The sequence below is a fragment of the Heliangelus exortis genome, chromosome 1 (assembly GCF_036169615.1).
Source record: "Heliangelus exortis chromosome 1, bHelExo1.hap1, whole genome shotgun sequence".
Classification (NCBI taxonomy): domain Eukaryota; kingdom Metazoa; phylum Chordata; class Aves; order Apodiformes; family Trochilidae; genus Heliangelus; species Heliangelus exortis.
The window spans coordinates 14040144-14064538 of NC_092422.1; the positions used below are offsets into that span (position 1 = coordinate 14040144).

General features: G+C 39.7%; 1 protein-coding gene and 1 pseudogene across 1 annotated transcript; both read right to left on the reverse strand.

Annotated features, from left to right (window-relative positions):
- Window positions 1-8148: 8148 nt before the first annotated feature.
- LOC139791799 (stromelysin-1-like) lies at window positions 8149-14104 on the reverse strand (annotated as a pseudogene).
- Window positions 14105-17762: 3658 nt separating this feature from the next.
- On the reverse strand, window positions 17763-24147 carry LOC139791938 (stromelysin-1-like). Its single transcript, XM_071734483.1, has 10 exons — window positions 23972-24147; window positions 23569-23813; window positions 22948-23096; window positions 22725-22856; window positions 21746-21907; window positions 20913-21132; window positions 20099-20232; window positions 19333-19492; window positions 18365-18468; window positions 17763-17988 (listed from the first exon to the last, which is right to left on the reverse strand). The coding sequence occupies exons 1-10, from the start codon at window positions 24074-24076 to the stop codon at window positions 17888-17890; spliced, it is 1512 nt and encodes a 503-aa protein (XP_071590584.1). The 5' UTR covers window positions 24077-24147; the 3' UTR covers window positions 17763-17887.
- Between the last annotated feature and the right edge of the window lie 248 nt (window positions 24148-24395).

Consider the following 24395-nt stretch of genomic DNA (forward strand, 5'->3'; position numbering starts at 1 on the left):
TTTATGTAGCTAATTTGTAGCTCGGTGCCCCTCTGACTCATGCTGTGTAATATCCTCTGATTAGTAGAAATGACACATAACAGTTTCATCCTCAGGTGGTGATGCAATGTGTTTAACTAATGTTATTGTCCTTACTATGCCTGAACCTTCTGGTTTTGGGCAATTTTTTAGTATGTTTAATAAATAAGGAAATATTTTTCAGGTAAAATGTGGAGCTACATTTCATAGTTTTATTCTTTTTGGACTAATGAATTGAGGCTATGATCCTTACAAATGGAGTAATGATAAGAAATTGTAACAACAACATAACATTGCATTATAGTGAATAACACTATGCTATACATATAAGTTTTAACATTTCACAAAATGCATTAATTTTTTGTCATAACATGTAATAATAAAATATAAAAGACAGTGCAAAGAACTGATCCTCTCTAGGAATAATCAGCTTCATAACCCCAGGGTGGCTGTCACCAGCTAACTAGAAGTTTTATCTGAAAAAATCTTGTTATGCTAGCAAAACTGAGTGGTAAAATGATTCAGCATTTTTTTACTGTTATTAGAAAAAAACAGACAAGTTACTGGGATGCATAAACTGGGTTCCTATATATAAAGTAAATAAAATGTTCATGCTATTGCCACCATGGATAAGGTCTTAGCTGCATCAGTGTATTTGGATCTAGGCAGAGATGAGCTCTTGTTGGAAAGACAAGCTTAGGAGGAATTTTTGTATGTGGAAAAGGAAGATAGAAATAACCATTTTGTGACTCTCTGTTCACTGTTTCATGAAGCGAAGACCAAGAGGAGCCATGATAAATTCTGTTAAAACTATTAAAATTTATTCCAAAAAGGGAAGCAGTGACTCTTCTCCAAGACTGTAGAATGGTCTTAAACTATTGTGATTAAGTTTAGATATGAAGTTTGGGATTCAACTGCCTGAGGACTGGTGCTATTTGAGATATTCTAGGGAATCCTTCCTTACCTTCAGATGCCTTGGAAGGATGTAGGTCTCCATATCTCCTGTGTCATGCCAGCCTGCCCTGGGTGGGTGACTCAAGCACAGGCAAATAACTAATGAGTCTGGATCAGATTTAAGTGTTTAAAAACCATGTAGATATAATGTAGACAGCCACAAGTTATTTAGGTGTTTATTCTCCCGTCCTGGACAATGGATTCTAGAGAGTGATTCAACTGACCCTATTACTGGACTTTAGATAAGATGAATTTCTCTCTATACTTCATTACTTGGCTTGATTTCTATCAACAGTAGGAGGAGTTTAGATACCCAGAACACGTATGGGAACTCACAGTATAGACCTGTAAAGTCAGGAACACATTCCTAATTGCAAGGACAGCTAAGCACCAGAGTAAATGGCCCGAAGTATGGACATGTTTGCTAACTTTAGAAGCTATCAAGTACAGGCTGGACATCTTTCAGAATGGTTTTGATGTTGCTGTCCTTGTTGGAGTCAAAGAGCGTCCTTGGAAAACTTGAAAGGGAAAGAGTACATGTAAGTGTGAGAGAGAAATACAGATTTGTACCATTATCATATTTTCTCTGTTGCATGCCAGACAGGACTTCACTGATGGCACACAGGCCCTGCCATGTGTCCCAGAGCCAGCCTGACCCACCTGGAGCCCTTTGCCTGGTGGCTGTCTCAGAAGCTGTACAGATATAAAATTTTCCCTGAAAGAGGCAGCAGGAAGAGATCAATGTTTCTGCACCAATCTGCAAAATCCATCTGCATCTGCCTCGGGGCTTCTCACCACCTGGGACATCGCTACATCCTGGAACTGCTGCAGGCTCCCAGGCCCCCAGCTGGACACGTAGCAGCAATGCCAAAACATCCCATGAGAGGGCTGTGATTGTCACCCTGCATCACAGTCCCTTTGCTGGCAGGGAGCAAACAGGAAGGGGGTGGTTGGAGACCAACCAGGTGGCAGTTCAGAGGCTGCCAGGGAGTCCAGAAACAAATACTGCACCCTGGTAGCCTTTGACTACTTTCTCTGGCATTCCCATTCCAGATCAATGATGAGTCTTTGCAATTCTGAGTTGCCTTCAGCACTTCTGAACTCACAAATCTGCTGCTTCTGTCATCAAGAAAGGGCCTTTTTTCCACCACGTTTCCTTAAAATCCGGGCAACTTTTTATTAGGAACAACTTGTTTGAACAATAATTAAATGGATTAATTTTAGTTTTGGTCTTTTCTACCAGGACGTCTTGTTTACCTTTGTCTAGGTGGTGAATTCACTAGGCTCTTTTAGTTCTGGGTCCAAACCATTACACAATAGCTCTTTGATTCACTACCACAGCCCTACCTACTGTGATAATAGATATGTAACCATGCCAAGAACAGTATCAAAGGGCATTTGTCCCTCCCAGGCAGGGTTAGTATATGAAACCAAGAAAACAAATAGTAAGAAAGAGAATATTTAAACAAAACTCTTTTTTTGTGAGGTAGATAGCACTGTGTCTTCTTTCCATGTTGGACCTCCTGGATTGTGTCTAATGGATGCCCTACAGAGTGCTTGGCAAACAAAAGGCAAATACATGCATTGAGAAGTAGGCAAATTGTCCTCCAAACAAGTTGGTGAAAAACACAATGAATGAGACTGTTATAAATAAAACATGGAGGAAAAATAAATTTTTGTGATGTGAATTCTAGAGGAGAAAGAGTCACATGATTACATAGTTAAATGGCCTACTAAAAAACCTTTTTTCACTCAAAGGATGAGGCTGTCTTATCAGTCTTTGGTCTTTTCTACCAGGACGTCTTGTTTACCTTTGTCTAGGTGGTGAATTCACTAGGCTCTTTTAGTTCTGGGTCCAAATCATTACTGAGATTTTTTAAATAAGAACTGTGAAGCAAAAAAAGACATCAACATCCAACACTAAAATACCTAAATTATATCTAGACAGATAGAATTAGAGTCAGTTAAGCTCTACTCCTGCTACTGATCCAAGACTTGAAAAATTAGTATGGTCACCTGTGTGCACAGTTAGTGAAATGAGGAAGAAAAGAGTCCCCAAGAAATCAGAAATCATCAAAAGCAAGGAAGAACTTCAGCTAAGTATTTGGAAGACAGAAAATAACAGAACAACCATAGAAGGTCTAGAACAAGCAAGCTTTGCTCTGAGAATTGTAATCCCATCTGAAATAAAATATTTTAAAAACAGAAAAGTTGGAAAGATCAGACCCAGAAAGCATTATCCCATCTAAAATGACTTGGTCCTGTGCAGTTAACCACAATGTCAGCACAGATAATGTAGAGAGAGGATCAACAGAAGGGACAGCTGGAGAAATCAGCCCAAATTCAGAGGTGGTTAGAAACTTACTTAAAGAACTAAAAATCTACAAACTGTCAGCAAATCATCCATGTACTTCTTTCTGGCTTTTACTGTTGTAGCTGAGACCATGGACTGCTAAAGTCTTGCAGTTGTGAAACCACTCAAAATGCCATACCAGAAATACAACGGAAAAACTAAATTTGAAAGCAGAAATAGCATTCAGTAGAAATGTTGAAGTTTAGAAGACTTGAACCTGCTTCCATGACCTTGACAATATCAGACATCAATAAAAGCTACCCATTTCCTTTTCTGAAAGTGCTGCAATTAAAATCAATCACTTTGGATTTAGTTCTTCTTGTCAAGCAAAGTCCTGTTTGTCATCTCCAGGGCAGGGTGTGGCAGCAGAGTTTGTCTTGGAATTCTGAAAGTGTTACGTTTCAGGCCTTGATAGGGACACTCTGGGAACAGCATTTGTCAAAGGGTGTCAGGTTATCAGCCCAGGGTATCAAAAGTGCAGTTTGTGGGTATTGTTGCCACAGAGCTGCCACAGAGCATGGCTGCAGTGTCTCCACTCCACCCTCCATGCCATTTCATTTGGTGTTGGCACAAGGAGTATCCCTGATAGGGCCACATCTATGGTAGTCATGGCACACTGGTCACATCCCACTGGCTCCAAATGCTGTACATTTACTTAAAAAGTACAAAAAAAGTAGTCTGGGTCATTTCCAGCAATTGTTGCAATTCCTCCACATAATCCAACCCATGACTATAGTCACTCAAGCTTCATGATGCCTGGGGCAAATGGGGAATGCCCCATTTGCCCCATTGCCCAATAAAGCCAAACAGGCTTTATTGCAAGGGTTAATAATTACAGAGTTACTTGCTGAAGGTGCTAAATGAGTAAAACATTTTCCCACTCTAACATACAAGGAGATTGCCAAAATAAAGCACAATACATTGAGAACCAAAGAAGATGCACTAGGACGTAACATCTTGTTAAAGAGTCCTGTAGCAGTTGGTGATGATCCAAAAAGAGTGTCCCACCATCTGAGTTCTCCATCTTCCTTCACTCTTTCCAGTACTCACTGGATCTCCCCTGTGTTGTGATGGGCAGTAATCAGTCTTTTGTCCATTTTCTTGCACTTGCTCCAGCAATCACTTGAAGTCCTCATGCTGCAGGAGTTTCCTTACCAGGGTAAGATTCTTGCCAATAGCAGCAGGCAGCAGACCTCAAAATAAGGTGCAGTCAGATTGCAGCAATTGATGAGTCATGTCAGGAGCTGAGTAGTTGAAGTCACATCCTCCAACATGAACAAAATTGCAAACACAAATTAGTGATGCAAGTGATTACTTGTATCTATGGTATCACCATCTATTAGCACAAAATCACAAGCAGTTCTCAGGCAAACACATCCCCTTCCAGAATACACAAGTATTGCCTGTGGGGTTTTGTCAGGATGCATTCAAAATGACAGATGTTTTGTTCTGTGTCACGATAAATATCTTGAGCTTTGGAGGTGTTGCTTTCACAGATGAGCTCCTGCTGCTGTCACAGAGCACATGCACTGATATTACCTGCCAGTTGCTCCCATTTTGCTGGGCCCTGTATGTTGTACAGGATAAAGCACAGTTGCAAAATTATTCACTCCCTGTGCAATGATTGGTTGTATGGTGAACACCAAAAACATCACAAATTGTCAGCACAAAGGCAGTGCCTTTATCCTCAGTAGGTGAAATTGACCAGATACCACCAGGATTGGAATTTTCTTTCAAAATCAGTATCATTATCCCTAATTACCTTCTGAATTTCAGTGGGTAAGGCACTTTCTTCACTCTCCCTTATGATTGCAGATGCTGTTGATTGCATCCATAGATACCTTGGATACATCTAAGGGCTTAGAGAAACATTACTTGGGCTATGACCAAGTGCCTTTACCAACAGCTGGTGGTCTTCCTCATTCTCTTCCCCTAACTAAGGTAGCATGATAGATAAAAACCATTGATTGGTTCCCAGGGCTGTAAGAGAAGATTGAAAAGAGTGTCCCAGTCCATTCAGATCACTGGTTACTGCAACTATTTTACTAACAAGCACTTCCACATCAGTGCTATTTAGGACACCCAGTCCAGTTCCTAAGATACCAGTTCCATCTCTCTTTAGTGGTTTCAGATGCCTAAAAGCCTCTCTGGGGAACCATACTGACCACCCTGCATAAGGTGTGCTCAGAAATGGTGAGCAAGTGGATCTGATTGAAGAGTTGTTAGCTTGCATTTAGAATTCCACCCTTTTGAGACAATGTGGTGGGTTGACCAACACCTGGTAGAGAAGCATTCCAACCCCATCCCTCCCTTGAGAATGTTTTATTCCCATGTATAATCAGAGAGGAAAGGTTTAAACCCTTTCAGTCCTGTAGTGCTCCAGCATGTGTAGTATTCCCTATCAAGGCCTGATCAGCACTAAATAGATTTCTAATTCCAAACAGAACTTCTGGATAGTCAGCAGGTGGTATTTCAGATACAGTGAGTGGAACCAATAGGCTGGGGTGGGGTGGGTCAGGTTTACTGAGAATATGTAGGTGGCTTTTTCATGTGCTGACTCATTAATCATCCTCCACCCCACTTGGATTTTTTCCCTGCTTTTCCTTTGAGGGATGAAAGTCCATTGTTTTGACTCCACTCATGCTTTGAAAACACCTGGTTTCAGTGCATGACCACAGTGAATAAATTTAAGTTTGCTTTGGCACTGGGCCTTCTGATAACTTGGTTGTACTTGGTATAAGCCTGGGACCATGGCCATTCTAGGTCTTTCAGGCTACTGCTCAAAGGGAGCAGCATCAGAATCAAAATGAAACACCACATTATTAATTCAGCTGATTAAATTTCAGCTGGTTAAATTTCAGCTGCAAACAGTGCATCACACAGGTCAGTGCATTTAACTCTGTCTGTTCACATGCAGTTTGTCCAGGGTTCCTGTGAATAAAAAAGAAAAATGCTCAGTTTTACTGAACCAGCAGGGTTAATCAGAGGGTAAATCCACCAACTGCTAATTCAGTGTGTTTTTTCTGTACAGTCTCTGGTTTCCCATGCATAATGATTTATGGGTGCAGTTAGCACCATTTATACTGTTCAAATTTGGCACATTTTCACCAACACAGGTTGTCCAGTGTAAAATTCCTCTGTGATGTTTTTCTGATTCAACCTGAGCCTTTAGAGTGATTGTAGGTATGGATACACTGAAAGCTTTAGTTTGGGGACAGCCATCTCCACTCCACTAATTGTTTAACTGGTAGATGGCATCACACAACTGCAGATGCCAGCCAGGCTCATGAGTTTTGCAAAATGCTTAACCAATCCATTAGTGGGTTCAACAATGCCATTAGCTTGAGGATAGATGGGGATGTGAAATACCCACTGAATCACTTCTTCTTTGGCCCAGTCTTGTACCACTGTAAATGTAAAATGTGAGCCATTATCACTCCGAATTTCTTCTGGAATAGGGAGATTACTGAACCATCTCTTGAGACCCTTCACTGTGTTTTCCCCAGTAGTTGATGTGAAATCAACAGGGTATGATTTGATATAATTTCTGTTCCTAGTAGGACATGTAACCACTCAAGTAGGAGCTTCTATTCTTGATCAGTGTCTGTGACATCTATCGGCCACAGCCATGTAAGGCTGTCTACATATTGGTTAAACTGAGAAGTGGTAGAATTTGACCCATCATGTTCTTCTACCCAACCAATGTGTAACACCCTTTGTTCTCCTATTTCTAGCAGTTTCCAACTGCCAGTTTCCCAAACTGAGGTTCTGTTCACTTGCCAATCATTAGCTGCCCAGTGGCCTATCCTTTCAGTGGCTTCTTTAAAGACAGCATAGGAATCACTGTAGATATGGTTAGTCCCCTGCTATGCAGCTAAGGAGGCTGCTCTAAGTTACCCCACTTGTGTGCTACCTTCAGCTATTTCAGTTTTTCTCCAGTGCCACAGCTTGGTATTTCCAGTTATTATTTTCTCTATGAGATGATGCTTCAGTAAACCATACTCTTGTAAGATGTCTTTGGTTAGAGTAGGTGCCTCTAGGATAGGAGAGGGCTTGCTGGGAGCAAGTGTGAACTGCAAAGTGCTGTCTATATCCTTTTGCAGTTTGAACACTTTAGTGTTACTCTGGGTGACTGGCAGGATTTCATTAATGCCTTCTAAATAGGCACAGCACTTACAAACCCTGGGCTTTTGTGCAGTACTGGTGGTCAGTGCTGTCCCTTTATGGACTACATCTAGGAGGCAAAAAGGTCCCCTAATAATCACACTCTGTACTCTTCTGATCCATTCTTCTTGCTCCACAGCTTGCGCTAGAGATAGCAAACCTTTCTCAAGATCTGAATATCTACTTCCAGTATCATTAAAAAAGGGGGAACTAAATTCCAGTGGTCTCTCTGGACGAAACCCTTGAGTCTCTTCCAGCATCTTCCTGTCTAAGTAATACTCTCCCTGACACCAGAGAAGTTATTGCCAGTGATTACCTTCAAGGCAGTGCCATTTCAGAGGGCCAGGCTGTGGCAGAGCAGCAGTGGCAGTGGCAGTGGCAGCCTTGCTCAGAGCAGGTAGGTCTCATGTAGCAGAGACACCACTCTCTTGATTGCTGCTCTTCAGGGTGTCAGGTGCACTTCACATGATACAAACACATCAGCCAGCCCTTAAGAGGTGGCCATTCCAGCTGTGCAGTGGTTTTCAGCCTGGCACTGAAGATAAATCACCACTATTTTGTAAGGGGCTAAACTGAAGCATGGGAACATTATATGACTGTTTCAGGGTCTTGTGGGTTCTCCTGAGGGCTGTGAGCAGCATTCAGAAATGTCTCTCTGTCAAAGCACTCTCAGCTCTGTAACCCTGAGCACTTCATACAAATTTTATTAAGAACAGTTACTTGCTTTCATGTTGTAAAATGGCATCAATCTTCCCATTAATTCCTGGAAACACATCTCTTATCATCATGGGATTCTTGTCCATAGACTGACTTCTTTTACCAAAACTGAGAAAAATGATAAAAAACCCAGTGCCAATGAAAACTGAAATCAATTCCCAATTAATTCAGTTCTCCTCATTATCTTCTACCTACCAACAACTAACTTAGCTCATTGAAGACTTTCAGTATCATTTAGGTAGTGCCAAGGCACACATGATGTGCCATAAATAATTATTTCTATACATAGCTTCACTGCGAGATTCATCTCTATTTCTGCTTCAAGGTACATCTAAGAATACCTAATATTTTCAGCCACCATCATAAATCCTCTAAATATTTTTTCTACGAGGCTGTACCTAAGGGTACAGATAATCTTATCTCAAACATGTTAGATTCGTAAGATTATAAAAACATTGCTTTTGTGGTCCCTCTCTGTAAGAAATGTTTATCAAGAACAATCTAATTTTTTTCTAAAATTACAAGTTAAGTAATCTTATTTACGTTACTTATAGCAGGCAGTTATATCTCTCAGTGCTGGAATAAGAAGTGTTCTGAGAGCATTTTCCTTCTGATACCTTTGCTGAGCAAGAGACTGAAAGATCAGACAAACTGCTTAGCTGAATCCCTTCAGTCTGGGAGAGTTTGAACCAAAATGTAGAAGTCTGTTCATCTGCTTGAACTTCAAATATATTGCTGACCAGGTACTGCAGGATGATCTCTGACCTGAGCATTATGCTGGTAGGAAAGAGAAATTGTGTCATTCGTCTGCAAAAGTTCAGGTTACCTACTGCTTCTGGTACAGGAGCACCTCCTTCAGATATCAGAAATGTATGTCCTGTAATACAAACCAGAGCAGTACAGTCTGGACTTCATTGAGGAAATAAACATGTAGAACAAATAATTCTTTGTAATATGTGGCATTTATCAGCAGATTTATGAACTGGAAAAAGAGCAGAATACTGCTTCTGACCACTTTTTATATCTTTGATATACTTTTATATCAAATAAATATCAAAATATCTTTATATCCTTGATATAAAAAGTAAGGTTCTGACTGATTTCCTGACCTGTTTTGTGGAGATGTAGGATTTCTTTTTTTTCCCCATTTCTTTTTTTATTATAAAAATAAAATGAAAGTAAATAAATGGCTAACTATTTAAATCTACTAAAAGGAAAGCTAAAACCACAATTTCAGCACAGGACTTTTTCAAATGTTTTTCTATAGCCAGTTGTGACACTGAAAGAAATTACCAAAATTGTGTGACTAATCCATCCTAAAACATGACAGGAGATTGATCATGTGATGATGTTTGCTTCTATTTAGGAAAGCAGCACAGGAAATATTACCTCCAAAATTTGCCCACTATGAAGTAATACATTTTCCCTTCATTTCCATTATTAAAAGCAGCATCAGTTTTAGGAACATACTTTGAAAAGCCCAGGCTGTAGATTTCTTGGGGGTATCCAGCAAGTATCTCCTCTCATAACCTAGAATTCACTCCCATCATGAAAAGTTGATAAAGCATCTTATTAGAATCTTCTTCCAGGTATGACACAATACTTTTCATAAAAGCTAATCTTTTAATGAAAAAATGCAGAGAAAAAAATATTGTTTCCTTTAAAACATTCTACATGCTAGCTCTAGAATCAAAAAAAACATCCAGGAAAATCTTATGAAAACTGAAATTTCACTTGTCCTTCATACTTAGGTTATTTTTCTGCAAGCTAGCAAGAAGTATGTATCATAATTTTTGAAGTCAAGAAACAATTTTACAGAAAAAGAAACCTATATTCATTTTGTCAAAGAAACATTTTGACATATTGACATAAAAAAATAAGATATGTGTTCCTTATATTGGATATTTTGTTATCTTTGTCATTGAAATTCACCAAATAATTGAAATAAATTAAAGACACTGAATTCCTACAGGAGCTTAAATGTTTACTAAACCAGACACAAGCTCTCCAGGCTACTTGGAAAGCCAGCACAGGAAAATAACAAGGCAAAGGTTTACCTTTAAAAATGATAGTTTTGTCTTTTTCAGGAATTTCTTCTGCATCATCAACACCAGGTGGCAGCCGTGGCCAGAATGATACTCGATTAAAATCAGCTGTTCTGACTTTAGGATGCTTGTGCCAAAAATGCCTTACATAAGATAGAACAAGTTTTAAATAAAATCAGACTTTGCACACACTAATAAATGAACTTACATCATGGCAAGCGGGGCAGGATTTATCTGACTAAACCCAGCCATGTAAATTGAGTTTCTTACCCTAAGTTCCCTGTAATGTCAGTGGAAAGAAGGCAATTTCCATGCTGGGATTCCTCTAACCTGATACAGATGAACAGATGAACTCTTTAGTCAAAATAGTATCATTTTTTCCCCACGGAAAGTAGTGACAGTATCAAAAGTTAAACTGGGGTCACAGGTGTTTGGCAGGGCAGGATCTTTTGCCTCAGTTTGCTCTTTTATCTCAGCAGATTCCCTCTGATCATTGTGGGATGTTAGAAGATGGTCCTAGAAGAAGCAGTTTATGGAAGAAATTAAAAGTCAGAACTCAGTACACAAAAATGTCACTTAAAGGTATTCCAAAGTCTTTGAAATTATAAGCACCACTTGATTAATAATTATGAATTATCATAAAGGTATTGAATGCCATTAATATCATCCTTATGAAGGCAGAATATGGAATGGTCAAATTTCCTATAAGCCGGGTACATCAGAGCATTGGAGTTTTGGAAATGGAAAAGTCCCAGTGAGTGGCCAAACTCATAGGCAGCAACATAAAACAGATTTGTACCTGAAAACAACAAACAACACGGATAGTAGGAGAGCTATGTCTTCATTAGTCCTGAAAACATGAAAGACATGAGGTAGGTCAGAAGCTTTCAAAACTGCTTGCCTAAGAAAATGTTATGGGAAATTCAATTGGAGATTAAATTCTAGTCAGAAAGAAAAATAAATAATTACAGTAGAGCACAAGGAAATGATCTGTAGTACCTGCAGAAATCAGTGGGAGAGAAGGGCTCTGGACCAGTGCTGTGATGTAACTGTGCTGGGAGAGAGAAGCAGGTTAGAGGAGTGGGGAGAAGGGGTTTGCAAGGTCTCTCAACTCCCTCCATATCAATCTCCACACAGTCTGTGGCAGAAGTTCAGCTGGGGCCTTTAAACCAGGGGGCTTAGAGGCTTCTCATAGCTGTGGAAATAATCCCCATTTTTAAGCACTTTTTAAAGAGAGGAGACAGACACTGCACCCTTGATTTCATGTACAACCTGTTTCAGGAAGAGCCTGGAGAAGTTAATTTCTTCTGTGCTTTTGGTCCAGGTTTCATACTCATCAAGGTGAGCATCTGCACCAAAGTCCTTGCTGGGAGCATAGGTCATGAGCAATGGACCCTCCTGGGCCATCCAAGGGGATAAAGTCATTGGGATCTGAGGACCAAGTCCCATACACAGATGATTGGGGGTTAGAGAGGTAACAGATCTCAGCCATGCACAGAGCTCTCTATTCTGCTGATTTTGTGGATATTCAAATACCCCTTTCACATAGATCTGCGAAAACCTCTGTTTTTCACAGGAAAAACATAGGAAAATTTGAACTTATATTAGAAGTAAAGTCTTGGTTCCCTCAAGAAGTGGGTGAACATTTACATGCTAATGCTACAAGGGAGGAGGAGAACTTGGTTTAGGTTGACAGTATATATCTCCTTATTGTGTTTGTGAGGTAAAATTTTCATGAACTTTGTGTCAGCAGCCATCAGGTGGTAACCTGAACCTGACTGGTATTTTAAGTGTTGATGGCATAAGAAAGATCCTGGGAAGACTGTAAACCCTTGATTGTAGTCTCCAAAACAAGATTTATGGACACAGAGGTTACATGTGGTGCCTGCACACTCTGCATAACCCAGATGAGTGGATATGTTTAGGAATGTGTTGGTATCTGTTTAGGGAGTGGATATGAGTGGGAAGAGAGGAGCTGACTAGAAGAGGATATGTCTGTAAGACTCCTTATTAAAGATGGTCGGCTGCTGGTAAGTCTACCCTGAGGGCAGTGCCAGAAATACAAGCCTGGAGTCTGTCTAGAATTTATTTAGCTCACACAAAGCACATGACTAATCCCAGGAGTGTTACTGGAGTTACCCACTCCAAAATGCTGTAAGCCTGGGGATATCCCACAAGCCCTAAGCCTCTTGTTGTTCATGTTTCTGTTTGCTTGTTCAGCCTCACACTGAACTTTGCACACGTTAGCTATGACAAGAAATAATTCCAGGTCAACTGCTCCATATAGCAACCTGAGAGTAATTCATAATGGTTATGTGGAGTTTTACCTCTGCCTGCAGAGGAGACCATTATGTCTGCATCACCTCTGTCTTTCTGGATGAATTCCAGTGCTCCAAACACTTCAGGCTTTCTTGATTACTCCATTGACATCTGCTGGATGCAGGTCCAGTGTGTAGTTCAATATCCTTTAAAATACAGGACAGAAAAAAAAGCTATGTTCTTACAACTTATGCTATGTAACACACTGTCTTTACAGTAAGAAATGCACAATATATATATATATGTATATAATTACTTGTATGTCAGCACTTGTTTTGCCCACTTTGGTTCTCCTCCAAAGGTGGAGAATCCAGCTACGTCAGGGAATCCACAGAGATGTTTCTGTACCAGGTCCAAAGTGCCAGAGTCTGGTTTCCCTGTCACCTCTAGCCAAAAGAATTCCTCCATCTCTGTTATTTTTTGGATCATTTGACTATAGTTTTTCCAAATTAAAAATTCTCTATCTTTCTAAAAGCCACAGTGACTTTCCATGTAGTTCTAATGAAACAAAGGAAAAACAAAACCAGAAACATTTTAGGACTGTTGATGGTGTTTGCTTTTGAAGGTCGTGAAAATTTATTCTAACACCACTTCAGACCTGTCTCTTTCCTGCTTTTCTTTCTGTTCCATGGGAACAGGGGTAACATGCCAAAACTTGCATGAATATTTTTCTATTGATGACCTTTTGCATTATGTTATCACTATAAGTGTTTTTTGTTTACTCAGAATATATTAAAAATTAGCATTTGGCTAATAAACGGATTACTTTCTCGTAAAGTACCCTCCACTTTGTACTTTAGGGTTACCCAGAGTCATTTAGAGCAGGCAGTGCAGAAACTGTTTGAAATACATGGTTGAATACAGTATTTCAGCAGTAGTATCCCATTTCCCTATATTTTTTGTCAGTAATAATTCAGAAAAAATAATGTATTTTATGAAGAGTCTCATATTTATTTGTGTCTCAAAATTCCAGAAGTCACATAAATAATCTCATTTCTACCTGGATTACAAATCAAACATAGACTGACTCAGCTGTTTCATCATTTTTAAAATCAGCACAGAATTGAATGCATCATAATTTTAATTGTTCTCCACAAAAAAAAAAAAAAAAAAAATAAAACAAGAATAAGTGAGGATTGAAGAAAACTTTCTCACCACGTTATAGCCCCCCTCTATTTTGAGATATTCAGTGATGTTGTTCATACTATTAGAATTTGCAGAACTAGCCTGTCAGCTATGATCTGCCAGCTCCAGAGAATGACTGGGTGCTCAACAGTTCCTCAAGATCTCCTCCCCAGAGAAGTACCTTCCTCACCTGGATAAGCTCCATGTCTTCTTTCTTCTGCCTTGTGCCTGCAGGAAAAGCACAAGAAAGGGCTGCACATAACAACAGGAGAAATGGGATATCCTTCATTCTCATTTTCACTTGCCTTTAGACAACTCTTGTTTGTAGTTTGCCACCCACTTGCTTCCCATTTATATAGTGTGTTTGCTTTACAAAGCTTTTTAATCCCTGAACAACTGGTTCTCACAATTTCTCATCAGCAACAGAACACATGCAAAACAATGTTCCTATCATAAAAAAGAATAATGCTGTCTTTCATCTGATCCCACCCTTGTGCAGGTCTTGCAACATGGAAATAAGATTAATGAGAAGGTAATAGAACTTTAGGGTTCTTTTATAAGGTCATTAACTTTTAGTTTTTAAATGTAGTTTTGCTCTCAAAAGCCATAAAATGTCTTGTTAATGATTTCCATTCAAAGTTACTATTGATTTCAAATGGGCTATTGAAGCACTTAAGGTGAAAAACATTCACAGAAGGTTGCAGAACTGCACATTACAAGTAGAAAAAAAATATCAAGGTTGTTGTTTCGTTTAGGTTAGTGTTTGCTTGTTTGTTCTGTAGCTGTGTATACAGGAGCATGTACTTCTGGAGATCATTGTAGTGCCATCATCTCTTCTACTGGTAGAGTCCTTCAAAATCAGAAGCTTAATGCTGGAAGTCCCTGCTTGCTGAAGTAATACTTGTTTTACTCAATTTTCCTTTGGTGCAGATCTCACCTGGATGAAAATTCCTGTTGTCTGCAGTAAAACGTGGAAGTCTCCCAGAGAAATGAAAAGACTTCTCTCAGCACAGTTAAACTCATAAAAATTGAGACAAGGTGTTTTCAAGCCACTTTTTTTTTTTTTTTTTTTTAAATCAGGCCTGCAAGAGGCAATGCAGGTCCTCCTCCCAGCATCTCCAAAGGCTTCTGTGTAATACACTCATTCTCCTTCCCCGAAAAGCAGCCGCTTGTGGGACTAAAGCAGACTTCAGCTGCAGAGCAAGTGCTGGTGACCGAGCTGTTGGATGTCCAGGTCTGGAACCTGTTGCCTTGCTGTAGCATCTTGGAGTGCCCAGTACATGTGACTGAAGTGCCAGGAGAGAAGATGCTTCCCAGAGAAACCTCTGCTTTTTGTGCTCCTGACATTTTGATGTTAGTATGTACTGTTACAAGCTTGCACAGCTAATACTCTGTACGGGTCATATCAAACTGCCAGCAAAGTTATTAAGATATTTTTTCTGAATTTTCATGTGCAAGAGACTGGGTCTGGGACAGCACTTGTGCAGTCAAGAATTTCAGATGCAACTGGGTTTTTTGTGTGTGTCTTTTCTTGTATGCCTAGTCTCAGGTTCCAGGAAAAGTTCATATTCATAGAGGATGAGAAGTTGAAATTATATTTATGGACAAATTTCCCTGGTAACTAAGAGGCCTTTAGTTCCACCAGTCATTTATGAGGTATAGCAAAATTGTGGTTACAAAAACCCCCTCTTTTGCCCGCTAAGTGTAGACAGGCAGCTCCAACACTCCTGTTTCCAAACCCATCTGACTTACATATCATTATACCATTTGTCAGGAATGCCATTGCTTTCCTGAAACAAAAAATAATGTTCTTTCATTGCTAAAGTTTAAGACATTAACAAAACAGAAAACAGATGGGAAATCCATGGCTAACACATCTCACTAGTCCCCTTTTCCAGGTGAAATCCATGCCATACACCCATGAATCCATTTATAGCCCAAGTTGGACAAAACACAGGACACTCTGTAGATTGTCCTTCACAGACAAATTATTTTTTCAGCTAATAGTAGCTTAAGCTACTTAATAGCTGGAGGTGGGGAGAGTATTTTAATTTTGCTTTTTCCTTTAGGTCATTAATAAAAAAACAGTACCAGCCTTATATAAGAGAAAAAAATTAATATAATGGCCAAGGTGAGTCACTGTAAACATCATCAATGTTCTGCTTCACTGCTGCTGAAATATTCTTTTTGGTTCCTCCTTAACCACTTTCAAGTCTCAGTCAACAACCAGAGCCTAAAGGCATGATTTCTGAAGATAGCCTTCACATAAAAGCAGGTATCTAGTTAGAATATCGAAGTGTGATGGCACTTTTAAAATCATGGGGAATTAACTCCATTATTTATGTAAAAGCAATACTTGCAAGTGCCCTGCCTCACCCTGGAGGTGTCTGGAGTCATCGGACTGAAATTCCTTTTGGACAGGCTCTTTAAAAAGTGCAAGCTATTGAGAAAGGTCCTAGCAGATGTTGGGGCAACACCAGTTTTCCTGTGTGTCTGCACTGCCTGGACTGCTGCCAGGTGAGCTCACCCAGCTGTCAGTCCATGACTACATCATGGTGCACCCCTGCCCTTGTCGCAACACTGAGCTGTTCAGTCCCTACTTGGCTTCCAAGTTTTACTGAGATTCATGGCTTAATTTCTCACCTAGGCTGGTTTTAGGCCTTGATTTAGTGGTGCACAGTGCATATCTAGCATGGCACAAAACATGCATTGGGAGCAGAACGTGGAAGAGAAGAAGTCTTCCATGCTCAGACATGGCAGCATCTTAGCTGCCCATCCCCACTCTTTTCTGCTAGCACAGTGGGACAGTGTCTGTGGGTGGACCAGGCTTCCTCTGGCTCTGATGGATGATGTGACATATGTAGGTGTCTTGACCACATGCTTGAGGAATCTGCCCTGTGCAGAAGACTGGGAGCAAATTTCACCTCTGCCTAACAGGGTTTGAGCTGTGGTAACTGGAAGACTGTCCTCATCCCTCATCAGCCATTCCCATCCCCTCGTGCTGCCTTTGCCAATTCTGCCAGAGAGGAATAGTGAGGAGGAGTCAACTTCCTTGTGCAATCACATCATCATAGCAGTGTTGTGATGTACAAGATAAAAACCCTTCAAGGAGAGGACAGACTTCATCCAAGCTTTCTTACAGCCCAAGGGGTGTTTTAGTCACTGACCTATTGCTCTGTGACAGGGACCTAAATAAGGTAAATGGAGGAAGCCCACGTGCTTTTGTTTGTCTCTCACTACTCACCCTCTGGAGGATTTGTCTCTGGTATTTACATAAATTTCTGGCTTTTTTTTCTTACCACTTTGGCTTGTTTGCTCTGGGAAGTGGTACTTGTCAGTGGTTTCTTGTGCAGTGTTGTAAGTTGGACAGTCAGCCATGGCACATGGTCACAGCTCAGCAGGACCCTGGGACCACTACCTCCATCACTTTTCACCCTGCCTCTGTGCTGTCTCCATCCCCAAACCAAACACTTGTCCCTTTCTCTGGTCACTCATGTCCTGCTGTACCTACAACTCTGCCCACCAAAACTACCCACAACAGCTCTGGAGCATGGGTCTGCTGAGCCCATTGCCATGTTTCCCATCTACCAGCAGGCACCCATCCCCATCGCTGCCCTGACCCCTCTGTCCCCAGTACCTGGGGTCAGGGCAGGTGAGGCCACAGCCACCAGTTTCTCCACAGCCCTTCCCGAACCCTCATACAGGATCTTCTCCTGCCTCTTCCACCTCCCCTGCCTTGTTCCTAAATATCTGCATTTCCCTTCTCTGTTGTCCTGGTAATTTTTTTGCCAGTTAGAATTGCCCATCTACCTCCACTTCTCTTCAGCTTCCCCCTGTGTACACCAAACACTTCTAAAATGCTTCAGGCTTGTATGTGGTTGTATCAGATGCTTTGTCTCCAGCAGACTGAACCGGAACACACAAATAATGCTCTACTTGAGCAAAATACTTTATTACTCAGAAACAACTTGATTAATAAATAGTTGGAAAAAAAAAATAAATTAAAACCGTACATTAAGATTTACTTCTAGATGTTTTAAATTAGAATTATCAAAGGCCATCATTTGACTCTCAGATGCACAGTAATAGCTGATTGGTATTGTCTATAACATTGTCTATACCATAGTCATGAAGAACATGATAAAGCATTTCTGGTATACAGAATACAACCCTGAACCATCACTTAGCATATCTAGCAGTTAAACCAGCTGTTGCTCTTCATTGTACGGATGAGTTTCTTGCTCTTGATGTCAACCTCATACTGGTTTGATTCATGGAAAAAGTAGAAAAGTCCTAGAATTGTAATAATAAAATATTGTCAAATTAATATTTCCGTGCTGTATACATATAGACAAACACCTCCAATTTTCTTGTGTGATTTTAAAAGCAAATCAGAACAGCCATTTCATGTATGTATTAGAAGAACATACGTTTTTTTTGCTTTGGTGGGCAGTCTTTTGTTTCTAATTAAATTAAATTTCAATTTCATCATAGAATGATAAAATGCCAGGTTGGAAGGGAACTCAAGGATCATCTAATTCAACTTTTCTAGGTGGGAACATGGTTTAGATGAGGTGGCCCAGCATCTTGTCAAGCTGAGTTCTAAAACTGTCCAGTGCTGACTCTACCTCTCCTCTGGGGAAATTATTTATCATTTCAGTTTAGTTACCATTGTTCTGAAGGGCAGCATCAACTCTGTGGCCAATTCCTTGAAAGTCAGATGCTATTTTTCTTGGATATCCCCTTTCCATTGATTGGGTATTTTCGTTGAAACTAAATAAAGAAATTGCATAAAAACAACAAAGAAAGATGATCACTGTTGACAATAGGTGGAATTTATATTAAATAAACCTACTCTCACCTGAAAGTCGAGTAACTGTGAGCATCTATGATCTCACAGAACTGTATAAATCCTGGCTGCATGAATATTTACAATTTTAGTGGCCTGCTCAAGGCTGTTTTCAGAACATCAGACTAAATAGATCACTTCCATTACCTGAAACTAATAATAAGGCTGGATAGGGCTTATACTGAATAATAAACTTAAATAATTATTAAAACTCAATATTTTAATTTTACAGCATCCGATTTTTTAAGTGACTCCATGAGCAAAATGTTAACTTCTGGTGTAATAATGACTTGTCAGTCTAATATACAGATGAATTATTGGGTTAACATTACTGCTTAATTGCATTGTTTCTTAAAAAGTAAATAGTTTAATCTCCTTTCATACCTTTCTTGATAGATTTGTAATTTCTAAATTTTAGAAAGCACTTCATCCCCATAATATCTACTGCATAAATACACATGATGACAAAGCCTACTCACATTATCTTTTTATGCTAATTTTATATAATACTGCTTCCTCACAGTAAAAAAAAACAAAACAACTCATTTGCTTGTGTCTGTTAGTCTCAGGCAGGTAACTGTAAATGCATGTTGCCTTTATCTCAGATGTTACAGAATTTGTTCAACAAGAAGACACAATTGCCTCTTCATTGCAGCTTAATACCACTTGAGAACTCTGACAATAAGAGGCCAAAAACTTACTAAAACTTACTCTACAAATTCAAACATAACTTGACATTTTAAAAGGTATTTTGACTATCTGCTGTGCAAAAGAAGAATGAATCTTACCTCCAGTACTTGTTGCCTGCAAAGAAATAGGTTTTCTTGGTCTTTTGATCATGAACAGCTGCATCAATTTTCCTGACACTAGTGGGGAAGCCCAGGTTCTGAATAGGCCTGGGGAAGCCTGGCTCTATGTTGTAGCCACTGACAGCCCAGTACTGGTCATCTGCAGGAAAACCAGAAAAGGTTAGGGAGCCCTGGGCAGGAGGTGGTGGTGAGCTACTTTTCTTTAAAACCCCAGAGCTTTCTGTGTAGTAAATGCCACTACATAAAACAGATGTCCAGTTAATAACATGACTCTTAGGGTCACACATAACTTTGACTATTTCAGAGCTGTAGGATTTTCCACTTTTTGTACTTATTAGTGTATCATATACTCAGTGGTTAAAACTCCATATATTTTCTATGTGTTTTTGGCACCTTAAAAAATGTATTTGAATAACTTCATGTAGGCAATTAATTTTGTCTCAGCTACAGTCTTCCCTGACACTGACAAAAGAAGAGTAATAAATTGTACAAGGCTGTTGTGAAGCAGCATTAGTTAATTATAGTAGCAGCATTTTGAAAATACAAAATTATTTAAATATTAAGAATGTCTATTACTATCATTACCATTATTATTACTATTATTATTACTGTTGTTGTTATTGTTGTTGTCATTGTGCTTGTTCCATTATTGTTACTTAACATGCAGAAATATATCCGAGCGAGCAGTATAACTGTAAACATATTAATTCATAAAAAAGGATGGATGGAAATGTAAGAGAAATACCTTTAAAAAACAACACTCGGTCCTTCTTGTCAATCTCATAAGCAGCATCAAAGCCAGGTGCCAGTGATGGCCAGAATGAGGAGATGGTGTCGTGCTCAATTTCTGAGAAATAAGGACTTCTGCGCCAGACGTAGCTGATAGAAATGAAAACAGCAGTGTTTCAGTGGTCCTACAGCACTGGGAGATCAGTAGCACAGAAAGGCACTTTAAATTCTACTCTCTGGCTGCCAGTTCTCCCTGTGAGGCAGAGATATCAGCCCTGGTCTCCCTAAGCACTTGCCCTTTACCTCTGGTTGCTCTGAGGCCACAGGTTGGGGTTGGAAGGGACCTCTGAGGGTCATCTTGTGCAACTTTCCAGGTGGACCTAGAGCTGGTGGCCCTGTAGACCTCTTCACTGAGACCCTAATGCTTTGCCCAAGGCAACATGTGATGCCTGTGGTACTGCTGACAGCTGGAGCTTTATCTTCCCTGTATCCCGTGAAGGCAGGCACAGCTGCCTCATTAATTTCAGTTTGGCTACAAATGTTCATTAAAATTTTTTGAGGGACATTTAAATACCCAACTAAAGGAGGAGATACTCCTTCATGCCCTTTCCTGAAAATTATTAAGTTTTTAAGTTATGATTCTTTATTATGTGTTTTAGACAGGGAATCAGGCCCACTTCATCAAAGGAAGTTTGTTTAATCAAAACACAGTATCACCAAGCCAAGAAGTGGTGAAACTCTGACCCAGTACTATGCCCAGTGGCCCAAAAAAGGACATCAGTAACAGCAGAGGCTCACAAAAAGGTGCTGCTAGAAGTGAAGGCACTTACCTGCCTTTGAAGAACAGTATTTCCCCACGGAGAGTAGTGATAGCATCAAAAGTCAAATGAGGGTCACAGTCCTCTGGTCTTCCAGGGGTTTTGGAGGGTGTCATTGCTGTTGGTTCTTCCCTGGGTGACATTTCAGTTGGTGCTTCTGCAGGTGTGGTTTCAGTTGGTTCTTGTGGGGGAAAAGCTTTGGTTGGAAGGACAGGAGATTCCCTGGGGGGTCCTTTGGGAAAAAGAGAAGTGTGGAATTGGAAGGTGAGCTTGAGTTTTTCATGTTGCAGAGCTTCAGGATGTACCATGTGGAACCAATTGCATAGGTTTCTTCAGTTTAAAATTCAAGTACTAAATTAATGCCAGGGAAAGTTCCTGGACAATTTAACTTGGCTGTCTGTGCTGCTGACTGTCAAAATGGTCCCTGGCATCGTTTTGCCTTGACAAGCCATTGGTCTCTCAGGCTCTATGTGCTCAGGAGTTAAAGCAGAGAAAACACCATTTCCAAAGAGCAGTTGTACATGTAACCAATCTTTTTTCAGTTCACAGTTTAATAGAGATTGGTAAAACAGCTTAAACCTATAGGCACAGGCTGTTCCTCTGGTGTCACTGGAGAAAGCCTCTTGGACCTTCTGACTTACAGGCATGGATACAGCCTACAGTTTCTAGTTTGCAGTCTCTATTTCTGTGGCTCTTAGCCACAAAGATGTGCCCAAAATTAGTATCAGGAAATTAAACCTCAGCATCCTTCTTGAGGTAGAAAGTTTTGTACGTTTTAGCTGTTGAGTAAAATTAATTATAAATGTTCATCCATTGTCCACCAAAAAATTATGCTTCTTTCTTACCATAGAGGGCCTGAATGCCATCAATATCATCCTGAGGAAGCCTGTAGTCCCTTGTATCCGTGGCCATATATATGGGATACATCAAAGCACCGAAGACATTGGAGTGACCAAGACCTAGTGAGTGGCCCAGCTCATGAGCAGCAACAAGAAATAAGTTGTAACCTAAAAAAAATTCAGCACAAAGAAGAAAAACTAAATGGATTTTCTTGCATGACAGTGGAACACAGGCAGCATCCTCTCATATATAATACATATTATGTATTGTTCATATTCTTAATGAAACTGAAAATTTTATCTATGTACAGAGGTTTTATGGCATCCTGGAGAAGAAAGTATTTTTGAATTCTAAGTGTTCATTTCTCACAAGAAAACCAATCTGGGAACAGCTTTTGCACGTCGCAAAAATTTTTCAGCCAACAAGGAATCGAAATTTCTTTAATGCTAATAATGACTGAAAATTGGATAAGGGCATTTTGGTCAGATTTTGGAAATCATAAATGATGTGGAATTCACCTGTTAACTATTTCACGAAGACCAGGGCCACGTAATATCACCCTTGGACATTGCTGGAGAGCAGAACACTTCACTAGTGTATTTATTTATATTTACCAACAAACTCAACATTATTTTTTTCCTTTGGGGATGTTAAAGATTTCAATCTCTTTAAGTGGGGAAAAAAAAAAAGAAATAAAAATAAAGGGAGAGCTCAATATTTCAACTTTTAAAGTCATTACCCGAGGGTAAATATTCCCTGCCTTATGATGTCATCATGATCACTCAATATTGGTGTTTTGTGATAATTTCAGAAGCTGCAAGTGCAGTCTGTGCAATAACTTCAGAAGACTGTTAGTAAATTACAGTGACATTTTACACCTCAGTAAATACTGGAACCACTTCAATAGGATCTGTGATTTAAAAGTGGCTTCAAGACAACGCTGTCTAATAAAAACCAGGCAACTCAATATTTAAGGTTACCTACCACTATAGGTGGTAAATTTGGTCCAGTTTTCATCTTCATCAAAGTGGGCATCTCCTCCTATCCCACTGCTGGGAGGGTAGGCATGAGCCAGCGTTCCTCCTGGACCATCAAAGGAATAGAAGTCACCGTGAACTAAGAAAAAAGGGGAAAAGAAAGTGATGTTTTTTATCATTTGTAAGAAAAAGTTACAAATACCTATGACCAGGCACATCAGTCCCCTTACATCCAGATGCAAAGGAGATCATGATATCTGCTTGACCACTGTAGAGCCTGGTGAATCTCAGAGGGGTGACACTGCTCCAGAGCTGGAAGGCTTTTGCAATTGCTTCATCTACATCAGCTTGTAGCATGTCTGGAGTGTAGTTCAAAATCCTGTGGAATAAGGAGAAAGGAATTAGAAACAATCAGTTCAAATGTGGCTGGGGCACACAGGATCAAGGTCAAATATTTTAATCAGTGTTTATTATTATTTATGCATCTTGAGATATTTATTTTCAAATTATTTGCTTACATAACTGAGGAATTTTTCACAGTTCTTGTTCCAGCCTTTCAGAAATACTAACATACTCTCAGTTGTATCCTTTCCATCCCCTGAGTATACTATTTAGTAGCCTGTTAACTAGCTAATATAACTTGCTGCTTTGGGGTTTTTTTCATAACTGTTTGAAAGCCTAAAGCAAAGATATGAATAGTCCCCACAAGTCACGGTCCTTTCATCCTTAATGGGTCTTTTATATGGTGAAAGAAAGGAATAAATAGTAAAGAACCCATTGACATTACTTCTGCCTAATATTCACAAAGTTTCCCACTAGTGTACAGAGAAATATGCTTTGCTGTATGTTACCTATATGTCACATCTTCTTTCCTCCACTTAGGGCTCTGTGGGAAGGTGCTGTATGCACGGATATCTGGAATTCCACATCTGGGCTGCTTCATCATGTCCAGAGTCTTGCGATTCAGCTCTCCAGTCACCTCCAGCCCAAAGAATGACTGCATTTCTCGGACTTTTTCTGCCATGTGATTGAGGTTCTTTGATTTAAAAAGATAATTTTTCTCTTCTTTAAAATCATAAAATTTTTCCAGATATTTCTGGTGGGGAAAAAAAGCAGCAGCTTAGAATATAAACATTTATAACCAAACACAGAGATTTGTTAATAAAATACTCTACATAATAAATGCATCATTATATTCATCATATCATTATATCATCTAGAGGTTATTTCTTAAGTTCTGTCTGTAGTCCTCACCTTAGCAAATTGCATATCTTCTTTTTCCTTTTCTGAAACCATTGGGAAAGCACAAGAATATGCAACATATAGTAGCCCAAGGAAAGAAAGCATCTTTGTCTTCATTTTTGCCTCTGTGTTCTATCAGCCCTTGCTGGAAGACCTCTCAATCTCTTTCTCTGTCCAAGGCTCACCAGTATTTCTCTATTTATATCCGTTGTGTGCTTGCTAAAGTCAATAACTGCATGACTCAGTTTATAACATCCTCTGATTACCCACAGAAACACAGAAAACAAATTTGGGTTTAGAGGCAAGCTAACACATGACAGTTTACCTTGCCCAAAAATCCCTGATTTCGCAATCATATTATTGGACAGTCATTTTTTTTTTTTTTTTTTTTTTTTTCTCCCATAATTTCTGAGATGGCCCAGTGTTTTATACTTAC

Excerpts from the sequence above, each read along its gene's own strand:
- LOC139791938 (XM_071734483.1), bottom strand. The coding sequence starts at position 24,076 with ATGAAGACAAAGATGCTTTCTTTCCTTGGGCTACTATATGTTGCATAT. Across the intron at positions 22,857-22,947 it reads GATCTCCTTTGCATCTGGAT|TTCACGGTGACTTCTATTCC; the intron begins GTAAGGGGACTG and ends CTTTTTTCTTAG. Across the intron at positions 20,233-20,912 it reads ATACTGTTCTTCAAAGGCAG|CTACGTCTGGCGCAGAAGTC; the intron begins GTAAGTGCCTTC and ends CATTTCTATCAG.